This window comes from Alexandromys fortis, unplaced genomic scaffold, assembly GCF_014885135.2.
Source record: "Alexandromys fortis isolate MF-2015 unplaced genomic scaffold, M_Fortis_MF-2015_v1.1 scaffold_54, whole genome shotgun sequence".
Lineage (NCBI taxonomy): Eukaryota > Metazoa > Chordata > Mammalia > Rodentia > Cricetidae > Alexandromys > Alexandromys fortis.
The window spans coordinates 6,336,036-6,361,450 of record NW_026067958.1 but is presented as its reverse complement, the minus strand read 5'-3'; the positions used below and the strand labels follow the sequence as shown (position 1 = coordinate 6,361,450).

At 41.3% G+C, this 25,415-nt stretch overlaps 1 protein-coding gene and 1 pseudogene across 10 annotated transcripts in view; one reads left to right on the top strand and one right to left on the bottom strand.

Annotated features, from left to right (window-relative positions):
- LOC126507818 (E3 ubiquitin-protein ligase RNF6-like) overlaps positions 1-25,121 on the top strand; it is a 35,477-nt gene extending 10,356 nt beyond the window's left edge. For 5 of the 10 annotated variants that reach the window (XM_050152595.1, XM_050152593.1, XM_050152591.1 and 2 more), the window contains exons 3-6: positions 2,362-2,487; positions 2,642-4,606; positions 18,311-18,359; positions 24,988-25,121. In XM_050152595.1, coding sequence (XP_050008552.1) covers positions 3,451-4,092 — 642 coding nt within the window. In that variant the 5' untranslated portion in view covers positions 2,362-2,487; positions 2,642-3,450 and the 3' untranslated portion in view covers positions 4,093-4,606; positions 18,311-18,359; positions 24,988-25,121. Of the gene's footprint in view, positions 1-2,361; positions 2,488-2,641; positions 7,022-18,310; positions 18,360-24,987 lie in introns of those variants that run through there. The other 5 variants (XM_050152592.1, XM_050152590.1, XM_050152588.1 and 2 more) reach the window with 4 other exon arrangements.
- Positions 24,545-25,140, bottom strand: LOC126507820 (60S ribosomal protein L23-like; annotated as a pseudogene).
- Positions 25,141-25,415: the final 275 nt, after the last annotated feature.

Genomic DNA, 25,415 nt, shown 5'->3' with positions numbered 1-25,415 from the left:
TTCATGGCAGGACCTCTTAATGAGCTGCAGGGTTTTGCAGCTAAAGCTGAGTCAGGAAGCCTCTCTTAGATGAGAGCGCTTGCTTGCCTCTAGCAAGCAGAGTAGATCCGAAAAATTGTTGCTACCAAGAAAACATGCTTCACTCCATTCTTTCCCAAGCTTTCTCAGGCTTTTTGTGGATTCAGTTATCCTCATGTTGGGCAGCCATCTGTTGAAATTGGAGCTGCAGGGCTGCGTCCCCAGCACCCCAGCCGCCTGCTAGCTTATGCCCGAAATAACAACACACAAACTGTATTCATTTAAAGACTACTTGGCCCATTTCTATCTAGCCTCTTCTAAGCTAATTCTCACATATTAATTTAGCCCATTTCTAATAATGTGTGTAAGCACCCCAAGGTGTGCTTACCAGGAAGATTCTAGCCTAAGTCCATCCTGGGTCTGAGCTTCATGGGAGAGCAGAGCCTGGCATCTCTGCTCCAGAGAGCAGAGCTGTTGAGTCTGTCTGAGGAGTCTTACCTCACTTCCTCTTCCTCCTGTTTACTCCTCCCACCTATGTTTTAACCTATCAGGGCAAGCAGTTTCTTTATTTAATTAACCAATGAAATCAACAGATTGATATATGACACTCCCACATCATTTTTCTTAATCCACAATTTATTATCTCCTGTGGAAACATAAGCATAACCTCGGCCCTAACTTAATACTTTCCCTGCTTTTACACGAGCTGACCTAATTCAGCAGTTTTTTCCATAATCCAATACCTTTCAACAGCTGCTGTCCCTGTTTCATTAGTTTTTAAAATTTTTCAATTAGAATTAGAAATTATTTTAAAAGTTACTCAGTATCTCTGGGGATCCTCATATCCCCCTTCTGTTTAACAACCATTTCTTTTAGGGTGCAGTTAGATCTTGCAACAATTGCTTGCCCTGTAGGATTGTATGGTATCCCTGCAATGTGTCTGATGTAGTAATGCATAAAAAATTTGTTTTATTTTATGGGAAACATAAGCTGGGGCATTAGCAGTTTTAATTTGCATTGCTATGCTCATTACAGCCATTATTTCTAATAAATGTGTGATTATCAAATCAGCCTTTTGAGAACTTAAGGCAGATGTGTATTGGAACTTTGAATATCTATCAATGGTATGATGAACATATTTTAATTTTCAAATTCTGTTAAATGAAATATACCCATTTACCAAATTTCTTTCCTTTGTGTACTTCTTGGGTTAGTTTTTGTAGGTAAAGGAACTTGATTATAAAAAGAACAAACAGGACAGTTTTTAATAATTTTTTTAGCTTCTTGCCAAGTAAAAGAAAAAATTTTAAGCCCCTACTATTAACACTGTGTTTCTTATGAAATTTTGAGGCTTTGAACACATTTATTATCAATATTTGATAAATTTCCAGGCAACCCAGTGTGAGATCAAATATGGATAATATAAAGTGGGCACTTTCTTTCTCGGATGGTTTGCTGAACAAATAAGTTAATTTTGAATTATTAGGAATAAGTTCAGCAGTCTCTATATGTAACTCAACTCTTTCTGCATACTGAGAATCAGTAATTATGTTGAGAAGTTCATTAAAGTCTAATAAAACTATCAGAATGGCATACAGCTCTGATTTTTGAACTGAATTATATGAACTTTGAACAACCTTACTGATGTTTTCTGCTTTATAATGAGATACCTGTAATTTATTTGTATCAGGATAAAATATAAGAGTCCTAGAAATAGGTGCCTTTTTCACTATGTGGGAAAGAATCCATTCAGTTATTTTTATAAACTGAATATCATTACTTTTTGGATATTTATTATTAATTTCTCCTAAGAAATTATTACAAGCTCTTTGCCAATGACCATTAATCTCCCACAACTGCATAATTTCAGTATTGGTATAGTGTATCATAATCTCAGCTATGTCAATACCTGACAATTGATAAAGCCTTATTCGCCCCTTTATAACAAGTTTGCAAATTTTTTCTATGTAAGTTTTTAGTTGATTTTTTTTTCTGTTTGTGAGTTAGGAAAATCCATTCCAAAATATTATCCTCCCTCTGCACAATGAGTCCAGTAGAGGAATGATTTGAAGGTAAAATTACTAAATTGCACCTCAATTGTTAACTGTCTTGGACTGCTTAAATCTGAATCACCTTGCAAATTTGAAACAAATTAGTTAATTCTTGACTAGGCAATCCAATTATAAGCCACAACTTGTTAATATCTTTCTTTTTTTGTAAACAAACATTTACTTTATTTCTTGTTTCGGATGGGCTCCTGTTCTTTATAACACAGAATGCTAAATATTAATCACATGTTCTTCGTACACACACTGTTACATGTATATTTCCTTTCCACTGCAGGGCCTGGAGAGATGGCTCAGCGGTTAAGAGGACCCTGGTTCAGTGTCCATTGCCCATGTCAGGTGGCTCACAGCTGCCTGTAACTACAGCATTAGGGGATCAGGTGCCCTCTTCTGGGTTCCACAGGTACCTCACTCAAGATATCTTTCAAATAATTTTTGAAAATCTTTAAGAGTATGCAACTGATCTCTCCTTATTTGTACCTTTTGCAGCTGAATTTTCATTTGCTTAATTTATAGCTTAAATAACCAAGAGAATCTCCTCTTTGTATTTTTTCCAGGAGAAATTTTTTTATCACCAACAGGATAAATTTTTCAGTACCACATTAAACATTCATCCTAAAATACCTATATCAGAAGTAGCTAATAAAATATCATCAATATAATGATAAAGAATAGATTAAGGGACCGTTTCTAGACGCACCGGCGAGTGCTGCGCAGATGGTGGCGCGCCTCTGCTCTAAGGTGGTGAGAGAAGGCCCGACACCGGACGGCCCTCTCTCCTAGCTTTCTCTACGGCGGGTCGACCCCGAACAGCGGCGGAGATTCTGAGCTTCTCGCTTCAGCAGCCGGTTAGTGGGAGTAGCGGCCTCCGAAGGCTCGGCCATAGAACCACGGAGAGGACAACTGCGTGTCATCCCGCTGGAGATGAGCAGCTCTCAAAAAAGGCACAAACAACAGAAGAATGGATACAGTTTCATATGTTAAAAGAATGTTAAAAGGAAAATAAGGGTTCTTGTGCTGGACAGTGGTGGCGCACACCTTTAATCCCAGCACTCAGGAGGCAGAGGCAGGCAGATCTCTGAGTTCAAGACCAGCCTGGTCTACAAGAGATAGACAAGAGTCCACCACATTTGTAGAGGATGTTGCACTCCTTCCAGAAAAGATCATGAATGTAATGTGATCACCACCATCTCATTGTATTTTATTGGAATGAAAATAGTTTTGCCTACTTTGTCTGCTGAAGAGACTCAGTTGCTCTCCTCAAGACTGTGAAAACCAACAGGAAACAGTATGTCATGCATGGCTCTGAGGATTGACAGGGCACAGCAGAGCTCTGCTTCTATCAGGCACCGTCCTTCAGCCTGGAATGGAATCTGGGAGTTTCAGCATGAATCCATCTAGATCTAGATCAAGAGGTAGTGGAGAAGAAACCCCATTTCAAGAAAATGAGAGACGATGGCAACAAGAGCGTCTCCACAGAGAAGAAGCCTATTATCAGTTTATTAATGAGCTCAGTGATGAAGATTATCGGCTAATGAGAGACCATAACCTTTTAGGCACCCCTGGAGAAATAACATCGGAGGAGCTACAGCAGCGCTTAGATAGAGCGAAGGAACAACTGGCATCCCAGCCTGGCTCGAGGAGTGGGACAGGTGATGGAGACTCAGAAAACCATAGAGAAAATTCAGATGAAGATTCTCTGCTACGATGGTTGAACACTTTTCGGCGCACTGGAAATATGACTCGAACTGGACAGAATGGGAACCAAAGTTGGACAGCTGTGGTGGACTGTTGGGAAGGATTAGGTGTGATCTCATGGAAGTGGATATGGATGGCCTTGTTGGAGAAGATGTGGCATTGGAGGTGGACTTTGAGGTTTCAAAAGTTCACACCAGGCCTCCCTGCCCCCACCCCCACCCCCTTGCCTGCTGCCTGTGGATCAGGATGTAGCACTCAGCTTCTTCTCCAGCACATGTCTGCCTGCATGCCACCATGCTCCCTGAGATAATGACCTCAGCTTCTGAAACTTAAGATCCCAGCCCTTTCAAGGCAGAGGCAGGTGAATCTCTGAGTGAAAGGCCAGCCTGGTCTACAGAGAGAGTTCTCAGTAATGGGTGCTTTCTTTACCCATCTTTGGTTTTCTGCATTCTACTTGTTGATTGTGTAAAGACACCTCTTGGTGACCAGCAAGGCAGGCAAACTGCTTTCCTGTAGACACCCTCCCTGCACTACTGGATCTCACCTGAAGTTACCATGACTTGCTCTTCCACTATAATACATAGACACCTTCATGTGCCCCATGCAGTGGTTTTAGACCCAACAACTCAGGAGGGATGGAAGGCTCAAAACTAAAATGGAGGAATCCAGTGACGCTTCTGATACCAGATAAGACTGGGACACGAGATTTTGTTGCCCAGTCCATTGACCGGTCGGCCACTTTTATGTCCACTGTTGTAGGACAGGGAGGAGTTCAAGATGGATTCCAAAAGGAAAATAGGATCTCTGCCCTGCATAAACATCAGGTAGAAAAATTTCACCCCATTGTCACTTTTTTCTAAAATTTTATATGCTTTGATGTTTTGCCTACATGTATGTCTGTGTGAGGGCATCAGATCCCATGGAACTGGAGTTACAGGCAGTTGGGAGCTGCCACGTGGGTGCTGGGACTTGATCCGAGTCCCCTGGAAGAGCAGTCAGTGCTCTTGACCACTGAGCCACCTCTCTAGCCCCCCATTTTAGTTATATTTAAAAATCTTGAAAATTAATAAGCTGTAAATAAAATTTCCAAGCATTGTGAAAAAAAAAAAGAATAGATTAAGGAAATTGTTTACATGCTACTTCCAGTAGTTTATTTACAAAATATTGACACAAAACTGGACTATCTAACAATTTTTAAGGAAGTACTTTTATTGCTATCTCTTTACAGGCTAGACATTATTATAAATAGGCACTATAAAGGCAAATTTTTCTCTATCTGTTCTTGTAAAGGAATAGTGAAGAAGCAATCCTTTAAATCAATAACTTTAATAGGCCAATTGGAATTTTAAGATTTTTGAAAATTTACAGACACATGACTTTAGCATCCAGTTAGCTTGAAATTTCAATGCCGTTTATTTGTAATTTTAGCTTTTGCCTCTTATCATTAATAACAGTTTGCCAAAACATCCTTTTTTCTTAACAAAGGAATATCAAATGGCCAAAAGACACTTAAGGAAATGTAAAATCTGATTTTTAAAAAGGGTTTTGTTTCTTTGGAGCTAGAGAGCTCACTTGGCAGTCAAGAACGTGGATCTGTAGCATCAAAGCTTGATTCCTGGAGCCCATATTGGGTGGCCCACAGTCAGCTGTAACTCTAGATACAGAAGAGAAGACTCTGTCCTCCACAGGCACCTGCACACACACACACTGAAAACCTATTTTGAAAAAGAAAAGGTAATGTGTAGATTTACATTGGTTTAATGTGTTAAGTTCTGATGTAATATATTCATGGATGTGGTAGACTGAATCAGCTCTCAAACTGCCTTCTAATTATATGAATCTATAATTCTAACTGAAAATGTGATCTCATGAGATACTCTTTAATATCTTTAAATATTTTCAGTATATGACCTAATGTGAAATATTCTTTTTTTAAAGTTTTTTATTGATACTTCTCTGCTCCCCTTCCCTGTCTCTCTCCTCCCCCCTTCAACCCTCCCCCAAGGTCCCCATGCTCCCAATTTACTCAGGAGATCTTGTCTTTTTATACTTTCTACTTCCCATGTAGAGTATATCTATGTAAGTCTCTCTTAGTGTCCTCATTGTTGTCTAAGTTCTCTGGGATTGTGGTTTGTAGACTGGCTTTCTTTGCTTTATGGTTAAAAACCACCTATGAGTGAGTACATGTGATAATTGTTTTTCTGGGTCTGGGTTACCTCACTCAAAATAATGTTTTCTAGTTCCATACATTTTCCTGCAAAATTCAAGCTGTTGTTACTTTTTTTCTGCTGTGTAATACTCCATTGTGTAAATGTAGCACATTTTTCTTATCCATTCTTCAATCAAGGAGCATTCAGGTTATTTCCAGGTTCTGGCTATGACAAACAAAGATGCTATAAGCATAGTTGAACACATGTCCTTGTGGCACGATTGAGCATCCTTTGGATATATACCCAAAAGTGGTATTAGGGTCTTGAGGAAGGTTGTTTCCTAATTTTCTGAGAAATCGCCACACTGACATCCAAAGGGGTTGATCATGTATTGCTATAGATGTTTTACTTTAAAATATATCAGCTTTTTCATGTGGCCATAAGATACATAAAATAATAAATACATTTATGTGTCTTAAGAAGCATAGATGAATAAAGATTAAGCTTTAAAGAATTATTCTAGTTGCTCCTTCCTTTATAAATATTCTGGAACTCCCACTATGTTTGAATGTGATTGGGAGTATATCTCAGTGGCAGAGTTCTTCCCCCACATATCTGGGTACCTCTTTGGAACTGGCTTCCTGTTCTGATGAAAATAAACAAATTTATTTAATCTCAAGGAGCATAGTTAAGTGTGACAAACAAGAATTATAATTAAAACAATGTAGTAGTCTTGAAAATGGGAAGATAGGTAAAAATATTGAAGAATATAAAAACAACTTTATTATGTTCACCAAAACCTGTGTGTAAAGATGTCAAGAATGTCCATTGTGGTTGTCCATGTTAGTAATTCTAGTGCATGGAAAAGAAGCTGAGCCCGGAGGATTGCTGTAAATTTTAGATAAGCTTGTTCTACAAAGTTCCAAGCCTACCTAAGAGACAATATGAGACATTGTCTCAGAAAAACAGAAACAAAAAATGTTTAAAATACCTCTATTTGACAATATCCTATGATATTTAATATTGACTGCCAATTTGACAGTATCTGAAATCTTCTAAGAGATGGCCCTGTCTATGAGCAATCATCTAGATTAGGGGAGTTGAGGTGAGAAGGAAGCCATTCTTTAGGCATGGCACAGATTTCATGAGAAGGAAAAAGAAGGGTGGAGAGATGACTCACTGGTGTATAATGTGTTCTGCTCTTCCAGAGAACTTGAGTTCAATTCCCAGCATCTACGTCAGATGGCTCACAACTGCTTGTAACTCCAGCACCTAACCTCTATGGGTCCCCACATGCACATGCCCACATAAAGACAGACAGATAGACACACACACACACACACACACACACACACACACACACACACATGCAAACTAAATATTAAAAAGTTAATTTTTAAAAGGAGAGAAAGCTGAGCACCCACATTTATCACTCTGTTACTTGACTGTAGGTGCAATGTGACCAACCATTTTTTGATTGTTTTCTTTAAATTCTTTCTTTTATTTTTGAGATTTTAACATAAGTACATCATTTCTCTCTTTCTTCACCCTCTACACACTCTCTTATACCCCTCTGTGCTCTCTTTCAAATTCATAGCCTCTTTTCCCACCTTCTGACAATGCAGCCATACATTGCCCTCCACAATAGACTATATCTCTTAGAACTCTAAGCCAAAGTAAATCCTTCCTTTCCTCAGTTGCTTTTGTCAGATATTTTTGTTTTTCTCTTTTTCTTTTTTGCATACCAATCCCAGTTCCCCTGCTCTCCTCTCCTCCCATTCCCCCACCTCCCCCAACCCCACCCCCATCCACACTGCAGAAAGGGTAAGGCCTGCTCTGGGAAGTCAACTAAGTTTGTCCCATCAACTCATTAAAACAGAACCAAGAAAGGCCCTGTCCCCTACTCCCCTATCCTCCCCATTGTGTCTAGGCTGAGTAAGGTGTCTTTCCATAGAGAATGGGCTCGAAAACATCAGTTCATGCATTAGGGTTAGATCCTGGTCCCACTGCCAGTAGCTCCAGAGCTGCTCAGCCACACCATTGTCACTTGCATTCAGACCTATGCAGGTTCCACAGTTGACAGTCCGGAGTCAGTGAGCTCCCAGTAGCTTGGGTCAGCTGATTCTGTGGGTTTTCCCATCATGATCTTGACCCTTTTGTTCATATTATTGCTGCTCCTTCTCTTGTACTCCGGTAACTCAGCCCAGTGGTTGGTTGTGGATCTCTCCATCTGCTCCCATCTCTTTTTGGATAAGGGTTCTATTGTCTCTGGCCTTGTGGACTGTAGGCTGGTTATCCTTTGCTTTATGTCTTTCTCAGATATATTGTTACAGCACCAATACGAGTAACTAATATCCCAGACTTGGAAACAATGCTATTACTATCTGCAATGGAATAGATAAAATTAGCTACTAAAGAGCACTGAGACCAAATGAAATGAAACTATTAAATATCTCATAAGCTCAGTCATATAGTCAAGGGGAAAATAGTCTGAATTCTGAAGGAAAAATATTATAAGATTCCAATATATAAAGTAATTGTATTAAAATTGAGGCAGGAAGTCAAGTGTGGCAGCACATACATGGAAGCCCAATCACTGGGAAGTTGTGGCAGGAGGATCATGGACTTTATGAAGCTACTGAATTGTACTTTGTGAAAATGCCATGTTTCTATTAAATTTACATTAAGGGTTAATGAGACGGCTCAGTAGGATAACCACTTGCCTGACAGGTGTGAGGCTCTCAGTTGGAATTGTCAGAATTCAAGTAAAGCTGGCTGTGGTCATGCGCATCTGTAATAGCAGTATTCTTACAAGTAGATGGGAAGTGGAGTCAGGAGAATAGCTGGAAGCTCCCAGACTAGATGACCTGCATATGCAGCAGAAAACCAGCAAAGAGACCTTGTCTCTAACAAGGTAGAAGGCAAAGGTCAATACCTAAGGTCGTGATCTCACCTCTGCATTTATTCTAGAGTAAACATGCCCACATATACACAAATGTGTGAGGACCCATGTAATTTTTACAGTAAGTGTATATTGAATTTTTTTGGTAAACGTGTTATGGAAGCAAGAAAACTTGATTAAAGATAAAGATTAGAAAAGTACAGCCGGTGGTGGTAGTACACATCTTTAATTTCAGTACTCAGGAGACAGAGGCAGGCGGATCTCTGTGAGTTCAAGGTCAGCCTGGTCTACTAGAGGTAGTTCCAGGACAGCTACAGCTGTGGTTACAGAGAGAAACCTGGTGTCAAAAAAGGAAAATTAAATGAAGGAAGAAAGAAAGATATACATTTGAGTGGGCTTTTCAAGAATGAGAAGGTATTTAAATGCAGAAATTATGGGAAGAATAACCATTCTAAATGTTTTGATTCCAGCCACACAGCAGTAGTGGAAACTTCCCAGGTACAGACAAGTGCTCAGGCAAAATACCTAGCTGCCCTGGGACCTTAAAAGGCCCTGCATGACCTACGTTCAGCATGGTTGTGTCACCTACATATGACACAGCTACATAAGACCTAGCATGCATACGTGAGCTCCGTCATCTGCGTATAATGTAGCTACATCAACTCCTGTGTGTGTGTGTGTGTGTGTGTGTGTGTGTGTGTGTGAGAGAGAGAGCTCAGCAGCCTTTAAAAGCTGGACACACCATCTCTAAGCTCTCTTTCTCCACACCAACTTCCTTAGGCCTGCGTACACGTGTCTCTCCAGTGGATTTCATTGTTTTCACTTGCGCTGGATAATTCATTGGTGCCATGACTCAGATGTGGTCCCCGCTATGAGACACTGCCGGGGTTGCCTCTAGCCTCTGGCTTTCAAGTCACCCAGACTGGAGCCAGTCAGGCTTCATTATCACCCAACCTATAGAGAGAATTCTCCCACAGGCCTTGTGTTGTTGCCTTTTTTTTTCACGGTTTTTCATGGTTTCAGCTATGGAAAACAAATCCTCAAAGGCCATCAGTCCAGTTTCTCCTACCCCCCAACTTTTAGAGGCCCTGAAACCCCAGGCCTTAATGCCCTACTTACAGATTCCCATGCTTGTCCATCTTTGTTTGAAAAGAAAATGGCCTTATTACCCTTTAAATAACAATTTAAAGTGGCTGCATAACAGCACCTTTGATCCCGATATTCTACAGGATATTTCTAACTGCTGTCAGCGCACAGGCAAATGGAAGGAGTTTCCCTATATCCAAGCCTTTACTACTTAAGCTCTAAGTCTAAGTCCTCTCTCATTGCAAGCTGTTCACCTGCTCACATGTTCCTAGCTATGCCAACTAAGACAGAGAAACACCCCACTTCTGCTCTGAACCCTGCTAACAAACCTCCACCTTTCCGACCTCAGCAGGAAGCTACTTCCACTCCTTCATCTCTCTCCCATACACACACTAAGTACTCCATCAACCCCTCATCTCTGATGCTAGGAGGCCTATGACCCACCTATCACCCTCCTCTCATGTGCTCAAGTGCTGCTAAGGAACCCAACCCTGACCAAGTCAAGCCAGCTGCAGTTCTGTTGTAAAAGGTGGCTGGCATAGATTGATCGGTCAGAGTACACGTCCCCTTTTCCCTCTCAAAACTCTCCCATATAGAACAAAAACTGGGTTCTTATATGTCTAATTCTACCTCTTTCATAAAGCAATTTCAATACATTACCCAATCATATAATCTCACCTTTCATAATATCTATATGAGCCTATCTAATAACCTACTTCCTGAAGAGTGAAGGTAAGTTTGGGAGCAGGGCAGACTACATGCAGATGAGGTTCACCAAACTAATGCAGCACACCCCCTGGGGGCAGAGGTGGTCCCCATCGAGAATCACACTGGGATTATAACACCCCAGATGGAATTTTAGTTAGAGACTGGATTTTGACTTGCCTTCTGTCAGGTCTCTGTAAGGCTGCCCTCAAGCCAGTAAACTATAATAAACTCTCAGAGGTTATTAAGGATGTGAAGGGAAATCCTTCTGCATTTTGGAACGCCTCACTAAAGCTCTGTTACACTATACTAACTTACATCCAGAAACCACAGAGGACAGATAGTTACACATTACTCATTCTTTTTCTCAGAACTACCCCGACATTAAGGCTAAACTTAGATGTTTGGAGAAAGGCCCCTTGACCCCACAGGCAGAAGTCTTAAGAGTTGGCCTTTAAGGTGTACCATGTAAGGAATGACAAAGCCTGTAATCATAACTGTCGAATGCCAGCCATTGCACCCCGACTGCCAAGGCAACAGACTTCCCAGTCTCCCCATCTGTGCTGTCCACCCTTGCCCCCCAGGGCTCAAGAACCTCCAGGCCCATGTTTCAAATGTGGTAAAACTGGTCAGATGCCAGAGCATGCCCTAATCCTCATATTGGTTCTGCAAGACCTTGTATAAGATGCCATAGGGAAGGACATTGAGCAGTTAATTGTCCTTGTGCACATTGTGACACAGAGACATCAAACCCAGAAAATTCGCAAGTTGACCTTCTATATTTGGCCATGAACAAGTGAGGCTGCCCAGGCTCCTTTGACCTGACCATAACCACCATCTGTAACAGGGAGCCACAGGTAAACATAACAGTGTCAGGATGGTCCATCTCCTTTCTCTTGGACACCAGAACCACATAATCAGTACTGAGGGAATTATGGGGGCCTACCTCTCCTTCTAGTTTCCCTATTATCAGGACAGGGGACAGCCTTATCTACCTCAGCAGACCCTACCACTTAATTGTGTTTTTATGTGTATTTATCTCACTCATTCATTTTCAGTCATGCCAACCTGCCTGGTACTTCTTATGGAAATAGATTTTTTAACAAAAATAGGAGCTTCCATTTTGTTTGCTCCTTCCATTCACCTTACCCCAGATTCGCCAACAGCTCCCCTCCTCCTCCTTCTAGCCTCCCACCCTCCCAGGTCCATTGTGTCTTTTCCTCTAACAGCCTCTCAGGTGGACCTCCAAGTCTGGGTCACCCAAAACCCCTCTGTTGCTAAACGCCATTCCCCCATTGTTACCCAATTACAAGATCCTACTAAGTATATTACCCAAGCTCAGTACCTGCCTCTCTCCAGAGCCTTAGGACACTTAAGCCTATCATCTCTGACTTTCTAAGAAAAAAGCTACTTCGCCCCACCTCTTCTCCCTTTAACACCCCTACACTTGCTGTTAGAAAAACTAATGGAACCTATGTTGAAATAGGGGCGCCGGGCCGCTTCCTGCCACCCGGCCACCCGCACGGCTAGCTTTACCCGAAATAATTATACGGAAACTGTATTCTTTTAAACACTGCTTGGCCCATTAGTTCCAGCCTCTTATTGGCTAGCTCATACATATTAATCTAACCCATTTCTAATAATCTGTGTAGCCCACGAGGTGGCTTACCAGAGAAGATCTTAACCTGTGTCTGTCTGGAGTGGGAGAATCATGGCAACTTCTGACTCAGCTTCTTTCTCCCAGCATTCTGTTCTGTCTGTCTAGTCCACCTACCTAATTTTCTGTCCTATGAGGGCCAAGGCAGTTTCTTTATTAGTTAACCAATGAAAGCAACAGATAAGATACAAGACCCACCTCCATCATTTCCCCCTTTTTCTGTTTAAACAAAAAAGAAAGGCTTTAACTTTAACATAGTAAAATTACATATAACAAAACAGTAAGTAAGAATTACAGTTACAATATTTATATCTATTTTATCTCTTATCATAACTAAGGAAAACTATAACTATTCATTCTTCAACTTCATCAAAGACTCCAGAAGGATATAATAATACCTAAGTAAACAGGAAGTCCAAAACTCTAGAAATGACAGAGACATCTCGCTGCCTGGACAGTCACCCAGAGTTCCTCTGTACCGTTGGGGCATCCATCTTCGGCCTTCAGGCCCATGGTATTTGTGTTAAACTCTCTTTCCCTTATTTTTAAGCCTTCTCAGGTTTTTAAGTGGATTTAGTCCATCATGTTGAGTGCCACTCTGTTGAAGGAACTGTGTCGGGCTGCGTCCCTGGCACCTGGCTGCCCGCATGGCTAGCTTATGCCCGAAATAACAACACACAAACTGTATTCATTTAAACACTGCTTGGCCCGTTTCTATTTAGCCTCTTCTAGGCTAATTCTCACATATTAATTTAGCCCATTTCTAATCATCTGTGTAGCACCTGCTAGGTGTGCTTACCGGGAAGATTCTAGCCTATGTCCATCCGGGGTCGGAGCTTCATCACTCGCGTCTGCCTCAGAGAGCAGAGCTATCGCGTCTCTGCTCGGGAGAGAGGAGCATGGCGTCTCTGAGCTCACTTCCTCTTCCTCCCAGCATTCTGTTCTGTCTACTCCGCCTACCTAATTTTCTGTCCTACGAGGGCCAAGGCAGTTTCTTTATTAGTTAACCAATGAAAGCAACAGATAAGATACAAGACCCACTTCTATCAAACCCATCTCCTGGTTCAAGACCTCTGGCTCATTAACTCCACAGTGGTCCCTCTTTATCCTATAGTGTTGAATCCTTACACACTTCTTTCTACTATCTCTCCAGGAACATCCCACTTCTCAGTTCTAGAACCCAAGGATGCTTTTTTTCTCTATTCCTCTCAGCTCTCAATCTCAAAAATAGCTTTGCCTTCACCTGGACTGACCCTGACACTCACTTCTCCACACAGCTCACCTGGACTGTCCTTCCTCAGGGATTCTGGGACAGCCCACACCTGTTTGGTCAGCTTTAGCTTCTGATCTACTCTCACTGTCTCTTCATAGTCTAAACTCATAAAGTATGTAGATGATATTTTACTTTGCAGTCCATACCTAGAGATTAGCAAAACTAATACCTCTGCTCTTTGAAATTTCTTGTCCAAAAAGGGCTATAGAGTCTCACCTTCTAAGGTCCAACTCTCTAACTCTCAGGTCATTTACTTGGGATTAACTATTACCCCCACCCAAAAGCCTATTACCATAGACAGACAAAAAACCTAATTCAGTACCTTGCAGTTCCTTATACAAAAGAAGAGGTTTTATTGTTCCTAGGAATAGCTGGCTTCCTTGCATTACTGGATCTCCTCATCTGCCTCTCAGCTCTCCGCATGAGCCCCTTCCCTTTCCCATTACTAAACCCTTCCATAGACTCCAGAAAGCCCCTATCCAGGCCCCAGCTCTTCATCTCCCAGATTTAACTCATCCTTTCTCCCTCTATGTAACAGAGAAGGAGGGATATGCCCTTGGGGTCCTAGGACATCAGCTGGAACCTTCCTTTGCACCTGTAGCATATCTGTCAAAGAAGTTACACCTCACCACTCAGGGCTGGGCACCCTGCATATGCACTTCAGTGGCCACTGAGCTTCTTATTCATGAGTCAAAGAAACTAATCTTTGAATCACCTCCCACTGTCTTCTCCCACCACAATCTGTCCCATCTCTTAACTTACAAAGGCTTACAAACCTTACCCCATTCCTGAGTTCTTTCCTTCCAGGTGTCACTAGTAGAAGATATCACACTCACTTTCCAATGCTGCCTACCCCTTAATATCTCAAATCTCCTACCTCATCCTAACATTAATTATTCCCCATCTCATTCCTGCACAGAGACCTTAGAGGATCTACTGCCCCCCTCACATATACAGGAGGGCAAACTGTCCCAGGCCACTTATATCTGGTACACAGATGACAGCTCCTTTTTATGTGAGGGAACCCATATGCTATAGTGTCAGACACTGAGGTGGTGGAGCCACAGGCACTCCCTGCCCATAACACTAATCAGCAGGCTGAATTAATAGCCCTTACCTGTGCCTTCCAGTTAGCACAGGGACAATCTTTAAATGTTTACACAGACTCCAAATATGCCTTTCACATCCTCCTGCCCATGCAGCTATCTGGAAGGAGCGTGGGCTTCTTATGATGAAAGGAGGATCCATAACTAACTCAGTTAACATCATGGACTTGTTAAAAGCCTCCCATCTCCCCAAAGCTATAGGAATGATTCACTGTTGGTCTCATCACACTAACAGTTAAATTATTTCCAAGGGAAATAATGAAGCTGACCAAGCAGCTAGAACAGCAGCATTCCAGAGCCCAAACCTACCTCAATCACCTCAGGGGGTTCATAGAGTACAACCCACATTCTCACAGACACCCCCTGGCATCCAGCAAATTCTGTTCTACCTACATCAGCTCTTTCATCCTAATAGCAAAGCTCTGTTTCATTTTGTCAAGACTCACCTCCAATCCACTCCCGTAGACTTAGAGTTCTTAAAAGCTATCACTGCCTCTTGTAAAATCTGTCAAAAGTCAAATCTCAAGACCAAATCATAACTTCCCTTTTCCCACTCACCAGACCAGGGGTTCCCTTCCAGGAACCGACTGGCAGCTAGATTTTACTCATATGCCCACAGTCAGATGAGTTAAATATCTCCTGGTGTGGTAGACACCATGTCTAGGTGGATTGAAGTGTTTTCCACCACTAAAAACGAGCCAAGGCCTGGAGAGATGGCTCAATGGTTAAGAGCATTGCCTGCTCTTCCAAAGGTCCTGAGTTCAATTCCCAGCAACCACATGGTGACTCACAACCATCTGCAATGAGGTCTGGTGCCCTCTTCTGGCCTTCAGGCATACACGCAGACAGAATATTGTATACATTATAAATTAATAAATTAATATTTAAAAAATAAAAAATAAATAAAAACAAGCTCAGACAGTTCCTGATGTTCTCTGAGAAACTGATTCCCAAATTTGGAATCTTAACCTCTCTTCAGTCAGATAATTGCCCAGAGTTTACCTCCCAGTTCTCTCAAACTTTATCTAAGGCTCTTAACATCCCCTGGCATTTTTATACCCCATACCATCCTCAGTCTTAAAGGAAGGTAAAACAAACTAACCATTCCTTTAAAAAGGTTCTTGTTAAGATGTTATAGGAGCTTCACCTTGACTGGGTAAAACTTTTGCCTCTGGCCCTTCTTAGGCTTAGGGCTCTCCCCAAAAGCCCCCTTTCCATCTTGCTCTTTGAACTCATGTATGGGTGGCCAGTTTTAACCCCCCAGCCACTCACCTAAAACCTCTCCCCTTCCTGATCACATGCTTACTCCGCTGTTATCCAATCTTCACTCCTTATTATGGGATTTTACCCATTGCTCGTTACTTTAATCATGTGCCAACCCATGTCACCACCAATTAAAATTGGAGATCAGGTACTATTCTCTTCCCCAGACCAACACCCCTCACTCCTTTCCCCTAAATGGCAGTAATTTTTAAAGTAATCTTTAAAGTAATTCTTGTACCTCCCACAATTGCCAAGCTTGAGCAACTCTCTCATTGGATCCACCTGTCTCACCTTAAACCTTTACTCTTCCAGCTCAGGATATCCCCTCATATATGGTAACCCAAACAGGGCCCTGTTCCCTTAAGTTCCAGAGGACACCAAAATCAGCCACTCTTTTTCCAGTTCCAGAAAAATAAAAGTCTCATTACTGTACTTAACTCTCCTGTGCCAAAACTTCATATACTCTCCCTCTTCCTCTTTCTCCTGTCTGCTTTATCAACTTCTCTATATCTCCAATGTCATGCTTAAATTTCCAGATTAACCACTCAGCTGTTATTACAGGGACCATCATTAAAGATAGAGCCAGAGGTACAAAGACTGCCAAGAGCCCCGGTGGTAAGAAACAATAATGAATTTGGGGACATTCACAGCCCCAAACTCCAAAAAACTCACAAAACAGACTTTAACAGAGCCGGTTTATCACTGCCTGCAGCAGTGTCTCCTGGATATTAAGGTAATACCATGATGCTAAAACAGATTTTCAAGACAGGGTTTCTCTGTGTAGCATTGGAGCCTGTCCTGGAACTCACTCTCTAGACCAGGCTGGCCTCAAACCCACAGAGATCCTTATGCCTCTGCCTCCCAATTGCTGGTTTTAAAGATATGAGCCACCACTGCCCAGCTACAAAACAGATTTTGACATAGCAGGTTTATCACTGACTGCAGCAGTGTCTCCTGGATGTTAAGCTAATACCATGATGCTAAAGAGAACAAGTGCTTAAGATTTGCTTCAGGTAAAACATTCAGGGATCTAATAATTTCCCTTTCTTTTCTTTCCTCTTCCCCATCATCTTCTATTCTAGCAGTATACTATCGTAACCATAAGCTTTTAATATGTCTAAAATTTATTTCTTTTTGAAACGTTTTTTTATAGGCTTGACAACCTTCTAGCATTTGAGCATCGCAGACCACACTTCTCCAGAACCTTTTTACTTGTTTTTAATGATTCTCACTATTAATGCTTGTTCCTTCAGAAATTTTGTATGGGCTTTGGTAAAGTATAAAAATGTGTACAATGGTAACCTCTCTAAACAAAATAATTCTTTGGAAAAAATTCTGACACCATGGTACCAGGAATTCCATTGTGCCCTTTAAGTTATACCAAGAATAGGAAAGTAAGAGATTTATTAGACACACCTGATCCCAAAGATGAAATGCCTACAGTTCAGATCCCAAGCCTGAGGTCATTAGGGCAAGAGATCCGTTAATAAATACAGAGAAATCAGAATCACCCAGTTTGATGGGAAATGGGTAATACATTAGGACCTTCCCTTTTGGGAGCCTCATGAGGAGAACAGTAAGACTAAGAAAGTGTAGTATAGCATCTGTTCCCCAAGTCCTTTTCTTGAGGTCAGGCATTTGAATAAGGGTCTTTATTCCCTTGGGAGCCTGAGGAAATTTTCTGCTTGATAAAGGGTCATTCTTCTCTGGCAAGAGGAACTTGTGGCCCTTTTATTAACATGTGACTGGTGCCTCTTGTCAAGATCAAGGCTCTCTTTCTCAACCCCTGATCTCAAGCCACACCCCAGGTTATATGCCACTTTCTTCCTATTTAATCCTATGTACAATAAAAAGTGTAGTTTTGTTTTAGTTAAACTCACCAGCAGCTAACCTAATTCACCCTCAGATCTTGTCCATGTCCCTCCCCACAACTCCACACAATCTCTTTGGAATCTGAATGCCCCTACCCTGCCAAAGCAGGTTTCCATAGATATAGGAGGTGAAACAAAGCATTAAGGAAAAAACTGAGGCAGGCAAAAAAAATCATATACATCATACCTTTTAAAATACTAGTTTTAGGTTTTGCAGAGAGATCTAGGATCTGTTCTTGGCACCCACTTCCAGGGTAACAATATCACATTTCCCTAAATCCAACAATGAAAAAAATCCGTTTTTAAAATGGAAAAGACTTTGATAGGCATTTCTACTGAAGGAGCAAAGCAAACTCTATTTTGAGAAAGAACTCTATTTTAGACAGGACATAACTAAGGGGTGGGGGTGCTGTAGAAAATCCTTCAGCCAGTAGCTTTTAAGTTGCCCGCCCACTTGGGTGTGGCCTCTTATACTATAAATGTAATGTAAAGTGCATGTTCACTCTCTCTTCCAGCCACTTGATTGGGTTGCTGTTTTCCTGTCCAAGCAGAGGACTGTGATCTGTGAGTCTACCCCTAAGTAAATAATCATTTATTGTGCTCAATTCTGAGCCAGTGTGGGATTTCTTTTTAGCATCTGACTTCATCTGGTGCCCACCTTGGGGCAGGACTGAAACCTCCTACAACAAATTGGCATGACAACATGCTCGACTGTATCCTCATGAAACCTGAGACAGCTTGGAAAGGAATTCTAGACACAAAAGAACAGAGATGAGCATGGCTTAAAGCCATAGCTCCTTTAAGTGAGGTTTTCCTGATTCAGCAGTATCAGAGAAAAAGCCATGTGGTTTTGAAACTGCAGCTTTCTGGGCCACACTGTCATCATGAACTCTGGCTCTTTCAGGAGGCCAAGCATTTAAATGGGGTTTATGGGCCATAGCTCACCATGTCCATCTGCTCTGTATGCGCTACCATACAGTTCATGAACACAGACAGAGATCTGGGTCATCCTTGAAATAGGAATGTCCCATTATTGTGTCCACAGAGCTCCTTATATAAAGATTCTTAACTGATAGCCACACCCCAGCCAAACCCACCAGAAACCACTCCCCTGCCATTAGGAACTCCTGAGGGTCTCATGCTCAGAGCAGCTGCAAGCATTACAATTTATTTACCAGAAATTCAGGATCGGGGGGGGGGGGCGGGGTGCAAAGCTCTCAACAATGGGCAACATTCTGCAAGTTACTTGGTGGCAGCATGGGGCAACTGGTTATCAGAGTTGAGGTGATGAGCATGGCTCCCACCTGGCAGTCTCAGAGGCAGTGAATGGACGTCCATCATGTCAGACTGGGTGGAGCAGGCAGGCAGGGCCATATTTGACCTAGTAATGCTGCTGCTTAGGTTTTTAAGAAGTGCTTAGCATTTTAAGAAGCAGTCCTGGTGATAAAAGGATTACAGATATGCAATAAAGACAAATTCAGATGGAAAAGACCTATAAATGGGTCATAGTGTTGAATAAATGTATGTAGCCTTGGGAGAGAAAAGAAAAAGAATATAGACAGTTATAATAAGTAAATGGTTTTTTAAAAAAGGAAAAGTCTTTAAAGATACAGAGTACATACAGCCATAGATTATAGGAGTAAAGTAAAATAAGCTATGTAAAGATGGAAAATACACAGAGAGTCTGGATTTTATATATATACATAGTGTTTTTTTTGACATTTTTGACTGTGAATGAGCTAAGTATAAAAAGACATTTCATTGTACAGGCTGCTAAGCTAAACCAACGCATATATCTTAAAGGTGTCTTGACTTCAAAATTTGGGTCTAAGGATACATTGCTTTGGAAAGAGGTTTTTCTTTTGTTTCCACAGAGGATGAGAACTTGTGGATTCCTTCCAGAGTAATGTGGTTTGATGAACCAAGACCCCCCCTGAAAGGTCACCATGAACATCCCCAAAAATACTTTGCATAACTAAAAGCAGGAAGCAGTTTGGAGAGAGCTATACCCATATTCCCAAATATTGTTTATAAATGTTTGTTTCATTTAAAGGGAGATAAGCTATAGAGATGAGTACATTGCATTGGTATAGATCTTGCTTTATTGATACAAAGTTAAGGTCAATTTTGTTATATGTATATTTTTGCTCTTGATAAAGGTATTGTGTTTGTGCAGCTCATTTAAAAATGTAATGTATAATTAAGAAATATAGATTAATAGGTAATCATTTATAATAGTCAAGCTTGTAGTCATGTTAGTTAGGTTTTCTAGATGTACAAAGATGTATTTCAGATGGATAGGCATTCTTTAAACTTTTCAAAGACTACAGAATATGGCATTTAAAATGTTTTAAGAACTTAGGACTTTTCATGACAATGAGACACATCTCCTGGCAGCACCAATCTGCTTCAAGAGAATGATGGGCATTGAAGATGCTTCTTATGAAGTTTGCTAGCCATTTAGGCAAGAAACTTCTCTTGCCTGGACTTCTTGATGCTATGCTTTATGAACTGGACATGCAGAGCCCACAGAGAAATGACTACTGATTTGCTTGATGTAAGAGTCTGCTAGACATTCTGCAGGACATAGAAGAAAGTGACTGACAAACTGCCAATATATGCAGAACTATTTTTGAAATTTCCTGTTTCATGGAAAAGTCTACCGGATACTATTAGCCTGTAGGCTAAAGATGGATGCCCTCAACAGTACAGAAGAACTTTGGTCTCTGTCAATTCTAGAGTTTTGGAAGTTACTTACAATGTACGTCCTGTTTACTTAGGTAATATTATGTCCTTCTGGAGTCTTTGATGGAGTTAAAGAATAGATAGTTATAGTTTTCTTTAGTTATAATAAAAGATAAAGTAGTTGTAAATATTGAAATTGTAACTCTTGCTTGATACCTGTTTTGTTGTATATAATTTTTCTGTGTTAAAGTTAAAACCTTCCTTTCTATTTAAACAGAAAAGGGGAGGTGATGTGGGATTTCCCTCTCTATGCTGTGATTACCACTGATTGATAAAAAAAAACTGCTTTAAGCCTATGGCAGGGAAGAACAGAACTGATGTGGGAGAGGCTTCTGTTTTGTATTGATTTCATTGGTTAATAAAGAAACTGCCTTGGCCCTTTAATAGGACAGAAAATTAGGTAGGCGGAGTAGACAGACAGAATGCTGGGAGAAAGAAGCCGAGTCAGTCAGTCACCATGATTCTCCCATCTGACACAAACGCAGGTTAAGATCTTTCCTGGTAAGCCAAACCTCGTGGGGCTACACAGATTATTAAAAATGGGTTAATTGAGATGTGAGAGTTAGCCAATGAGAGGCTGGAACTAATGGGCCAGGCAGTGTTCAAAAAAATATGGTTTCGGTGTAATTATTTTGGGTAAAGCTAGCTGTGCGGAGCTGGGCAGGAATGCAGTCCACCGCAGCTCCTACAACAGAGTGGTGCCCAAGCTAGCCAGTTGTCCGGGAGCTGGGGCGGCAGGAACACAGCATATGAACTAGGCCGGGAAAGCTAGGCTGAATGCTGGGAGAAAGAGGATGGAGTCAACAAGAAGCCATGTAGCCCCACCAGAGACAGATGCTGGAACTTTACCCAGTAAGCCACAGCCTCTTGGTGATACACACATTAATGGAGATGGGTTTATTTAAGATAGGAGTTAGCCATAAATAAACTTAGCTATTGGCCAAACAGTACTGCAAATAATTTGGTTTCTATGTGATTATTTCGGGGCTGAGTAGCCAGGAACAAGCAAGCAGGCTCCTACTAAAGGGGGAGTGTGAGTGCAGCCCAGACAAAGTCATAAACATTCCCAAGAAACTGCTAGCTTTGAGTCAAAGTGACCCATCAGGGTGTCCAAACAATATCTGCTTGCCTCATCCTTGTAGGTATCTGAGTAACTGCTGTTTTGAAATTCTTCTCTGCTGACAGTCATTGTTTTGAATTTCCCATTACCCCAACCAACAAATTCAAAAGTTGTACACTTTTATCCAATCCCAAAATGCCAAGGCTTGTGCCACCCTGCCTTGTTACCACCCTGCCTACAGTTTTCCCTCTAAAATCCCCCTACCCTGAAGACTCGGAGCTGCTCGTGTTGATTGTCAGATTGTGGTCCGAGTTAGCTAACTTGTAATCAATAAACCCCAGTGTGTATGCATCAGATGCCAGCTCTGTAGTGGTCTTTGGGGGTTCCATGTGGCACAGGCACAATACTACAGAGGGTCAATAATCCTGTAAAGTGCTCAGCAACACTAATTATTAAGTAAATGCAGGTCAGGGGCTGGAGAGATGGCTCAGTGGTTAAGAGCATTGCCTGCTCTTCCAAAGGTCCTGAGTTCAATTCCCAGCAACCACATGGTGGCTCACAACCATCTGTAATGAGTTCTGGTGCCCTCTTCTGGCCTGCAGACATACACACAAACAGACTATTGTATCCATAATGAATAAATAAATAAATATTTCAAAAAAAATGCAGGTCAACACTATGATGCCCAGATTGTGAGTTCCCCAAAGACCACCAAGGAGGCTGTATCCCTATGCAAAAGCAAAGAACCCTTATTCAAGCTCAGGCTTGGACCCTCTGAATGTCTGATGCAGCAGTACAAATGGATAATGCCCAACCCTGGTGGAGTAGAGTTTTTATTATAGTAGACGTTGGGCTGAGGGGATTTTCAGGGTTCAAGACTCTAATTGGCTGACATTCATCTAGGGGTGTCTTGGTGAAAGGAAATAGGTATGTGCTGAATTCAGGGACATCTGGTGATCTTAAGTACTCTTATCTAATGGTTGGGATATTTGGAATGTCAGGTACTTCCCTTAGATGCTGGCCCATTCCTGGTGGTATCAGCTTATGACTTTCTCTGGAACTGGGTGCTGCCTGCAAGTAAATGGAAACTCAGGCCTACTTTCTTGGCTGCTCTGTATCAAGTCTGCCATGGCAGCTGTGTAGACAGGGCCCCATACATGAGGCCAGGCTGCCCTGATCCCCATAAACACCACATCCATTAAATCTTGTCCACTGTCACACTGTTTACCCTGCTCTGGTATTTCAGGCAGATGTCCTGTAATACCACCTGGCTATCAGAAATTTTTAGGCACATATTTGATTATTTTTTTTATTTTAAAAAAAGACATTTGGGGCTGGAGAGATGGCTCAGTGGTTAAAAGCACTGGCTGCTGTTCCAGAGGTCCTGAGTTCAATTCCCAGCAACCACATGGTGGCTCACCACCATCTGTGATGAGATCTGGTGCCCTCTTCTGGCATGCGGGCATACATGGAGGCAGAATGTTGTATACATAAGAAATAAATAAATAAATCTTAAAAAAGGACATTTGTTATGATTTACGGCATGAGTGGGACCCTAGTGAGTCCCATGGCAGGTGAGGACTATGCGAGAGACTCCTTTGTGACAGGTGCGGGTGACAAATATGCCATACAGACAGAGTTTGAGTGTATTGAGAGAAAGGTAGAAGGAAAGGAAGGAGGGGGAAAAGGTCTGCCACCTCTTCAGAAGAGCAGCAGGAAAGAGAGATCAGGAGTTGAAGGAGTATTTGACTGGTGCGCTAGAATTAACCAGACCAACTCAAAAACACCAAATATAATTTAATAATTGGAAACGGGGAAAACTCACACAACCAGGGTATAAGTTCCGATTTCCAAAATACCGTGTGAAGAGAGCAAGTGCACCTGGATTCCCAGGTTTTTCTTCCCTGGCCCCAGGTGGCCACACCCTAGCCAAATGTGATTGGCTGAGCTTCCCCATCATCTCCCCCTTTTGTCTAAACAAGATCAAACCAAACCCAATACAACTATATACAATAGGAACAGATACCAAATATAAAATTACAAGCAACAAGCAATATAAAGCAAGAAACAAATAACAAAAGTTTTACTAAGCATTCTATTTTAAGGAATCTAAATAATGTATTGAAATTAAGTTTAGCTAAATCATAGGAGGGTAACTACAATGATCTAATCTTCAACTCCATCAAAGATCTGAGAAGGGAAGTAATATTACTTGAGCAACCAGGAAGTACAAATGAGAAACTTCCAAAATGTGTAACAAATGACAGAGACAACTGACTACCTGGGCAATCACCCAAAGTCTCATTTGTAATGTTGAGGCAACCAACTTTGGCTAAATCCTAACGTAACTGACATACCATTTTCAAAGACAAGAAACTTTTCAGAACTATCTTACCCTGTTTTGGCAGGATATGACAATCTTGTTTTCATCTATTTACGGATACTCTCTATCTCTGTCAGTGGTTGAGGTATGGGCTTTTCTTTGCCCAAAGGCCGGTTCTGCCAAGAAGGAGACAAGCTTCAAGTGGAGTGTCTTTGGTGCTCAACATTCTCTAGGGAGTAGAGCGGTGTTGCCAGGAATGATTGTGTCTCACTACCATGGAACTCTAGATTAGATTAAAGGCCATTTTCTACAACTCTTTGAAGAGGTTGAAGATCATACTATCTATACTAAATATAATCTCTATGTATCTAAAGAACCTGATTAGCCTAAATATAAATATGACAAACAGATAACTATTGATCTATAATTCTCGATACCTATCTAACTTGAAGACTAAGAGAATAAAAACTGTGCAATAAATGAGGACAATGGCCTCCAAATGTAAACAATGTATATCATTACATAAACAATATATATACGTATCTTAATCAGAGGTAGAAATGTACACAGCAATATGGTAAATATATATCGATTCAATATATATCAATACATAAAAAATGTTTTAAACAGAGGTAGAAGCATACTCACATACAGTATTCAATATAATTTAACTTTGTATCAATAAACAAGAATTGATACCAATATAATTTTCTAAAAACAATAACTCAAAAATACCAATCTATTATCCCATTACCAATTATCCCTCTTTTTTTTTTTTGAAGGTGTCAAGAAAGCCTTTTAATGAATCTATCTTACAAATGCACCAGAGAGTCACACAATGCTGCCTGCATTCAATGCAATTCTGGGCCACAAGCCCACACACTCCTTTGCAACTGGACCCATGATAGGAGAACCTTTCATCTTGCCTTTATTGTTTACTATGACCCCTGCGTTGTCTTTAAAATAGAGAAACACCCCATCTTTTCTTCAATATGACTTTCATTGTTGAATTACAACAGTTGGATGAACCTTTTTTCTTAGCTTTGGTTTGTTTTTCTTAACAGAGCCATCACCATGTCACCCACACCAGCAGCAGGAAGTCTGTTCAGTCGTCCCTTGATTCCCTTGTCAGCACAGTTGATCACAGCTCCTACCAGATGACCCAGGGATATTCGGAATTTTGCTCTTGAGGACCCACCACATCCTTGCTTCAACATCTTGAATACCCGGAAAGAATCTGGAGAGACACGGAAATGGGCAGGCGGGGGACGGGTTCCACAGGCAGAGCGCAGTGCAGGTGCGTGCAAAAATGTAGGTATCTAGGCCCAAATGTGAAGGCGTAAGTCACAAACAATGCCACACCAGTTTGGAATTATGATTAATAGGGTGGTATTTATTTAAAGAGGAAAAAACTTGCAGATCATCGTCCCAGACAACAGCCCTCTGCGCAACCAGGAAGGGAGTCTAGTTGCCGGCAGAGTAGGAAGTGAAG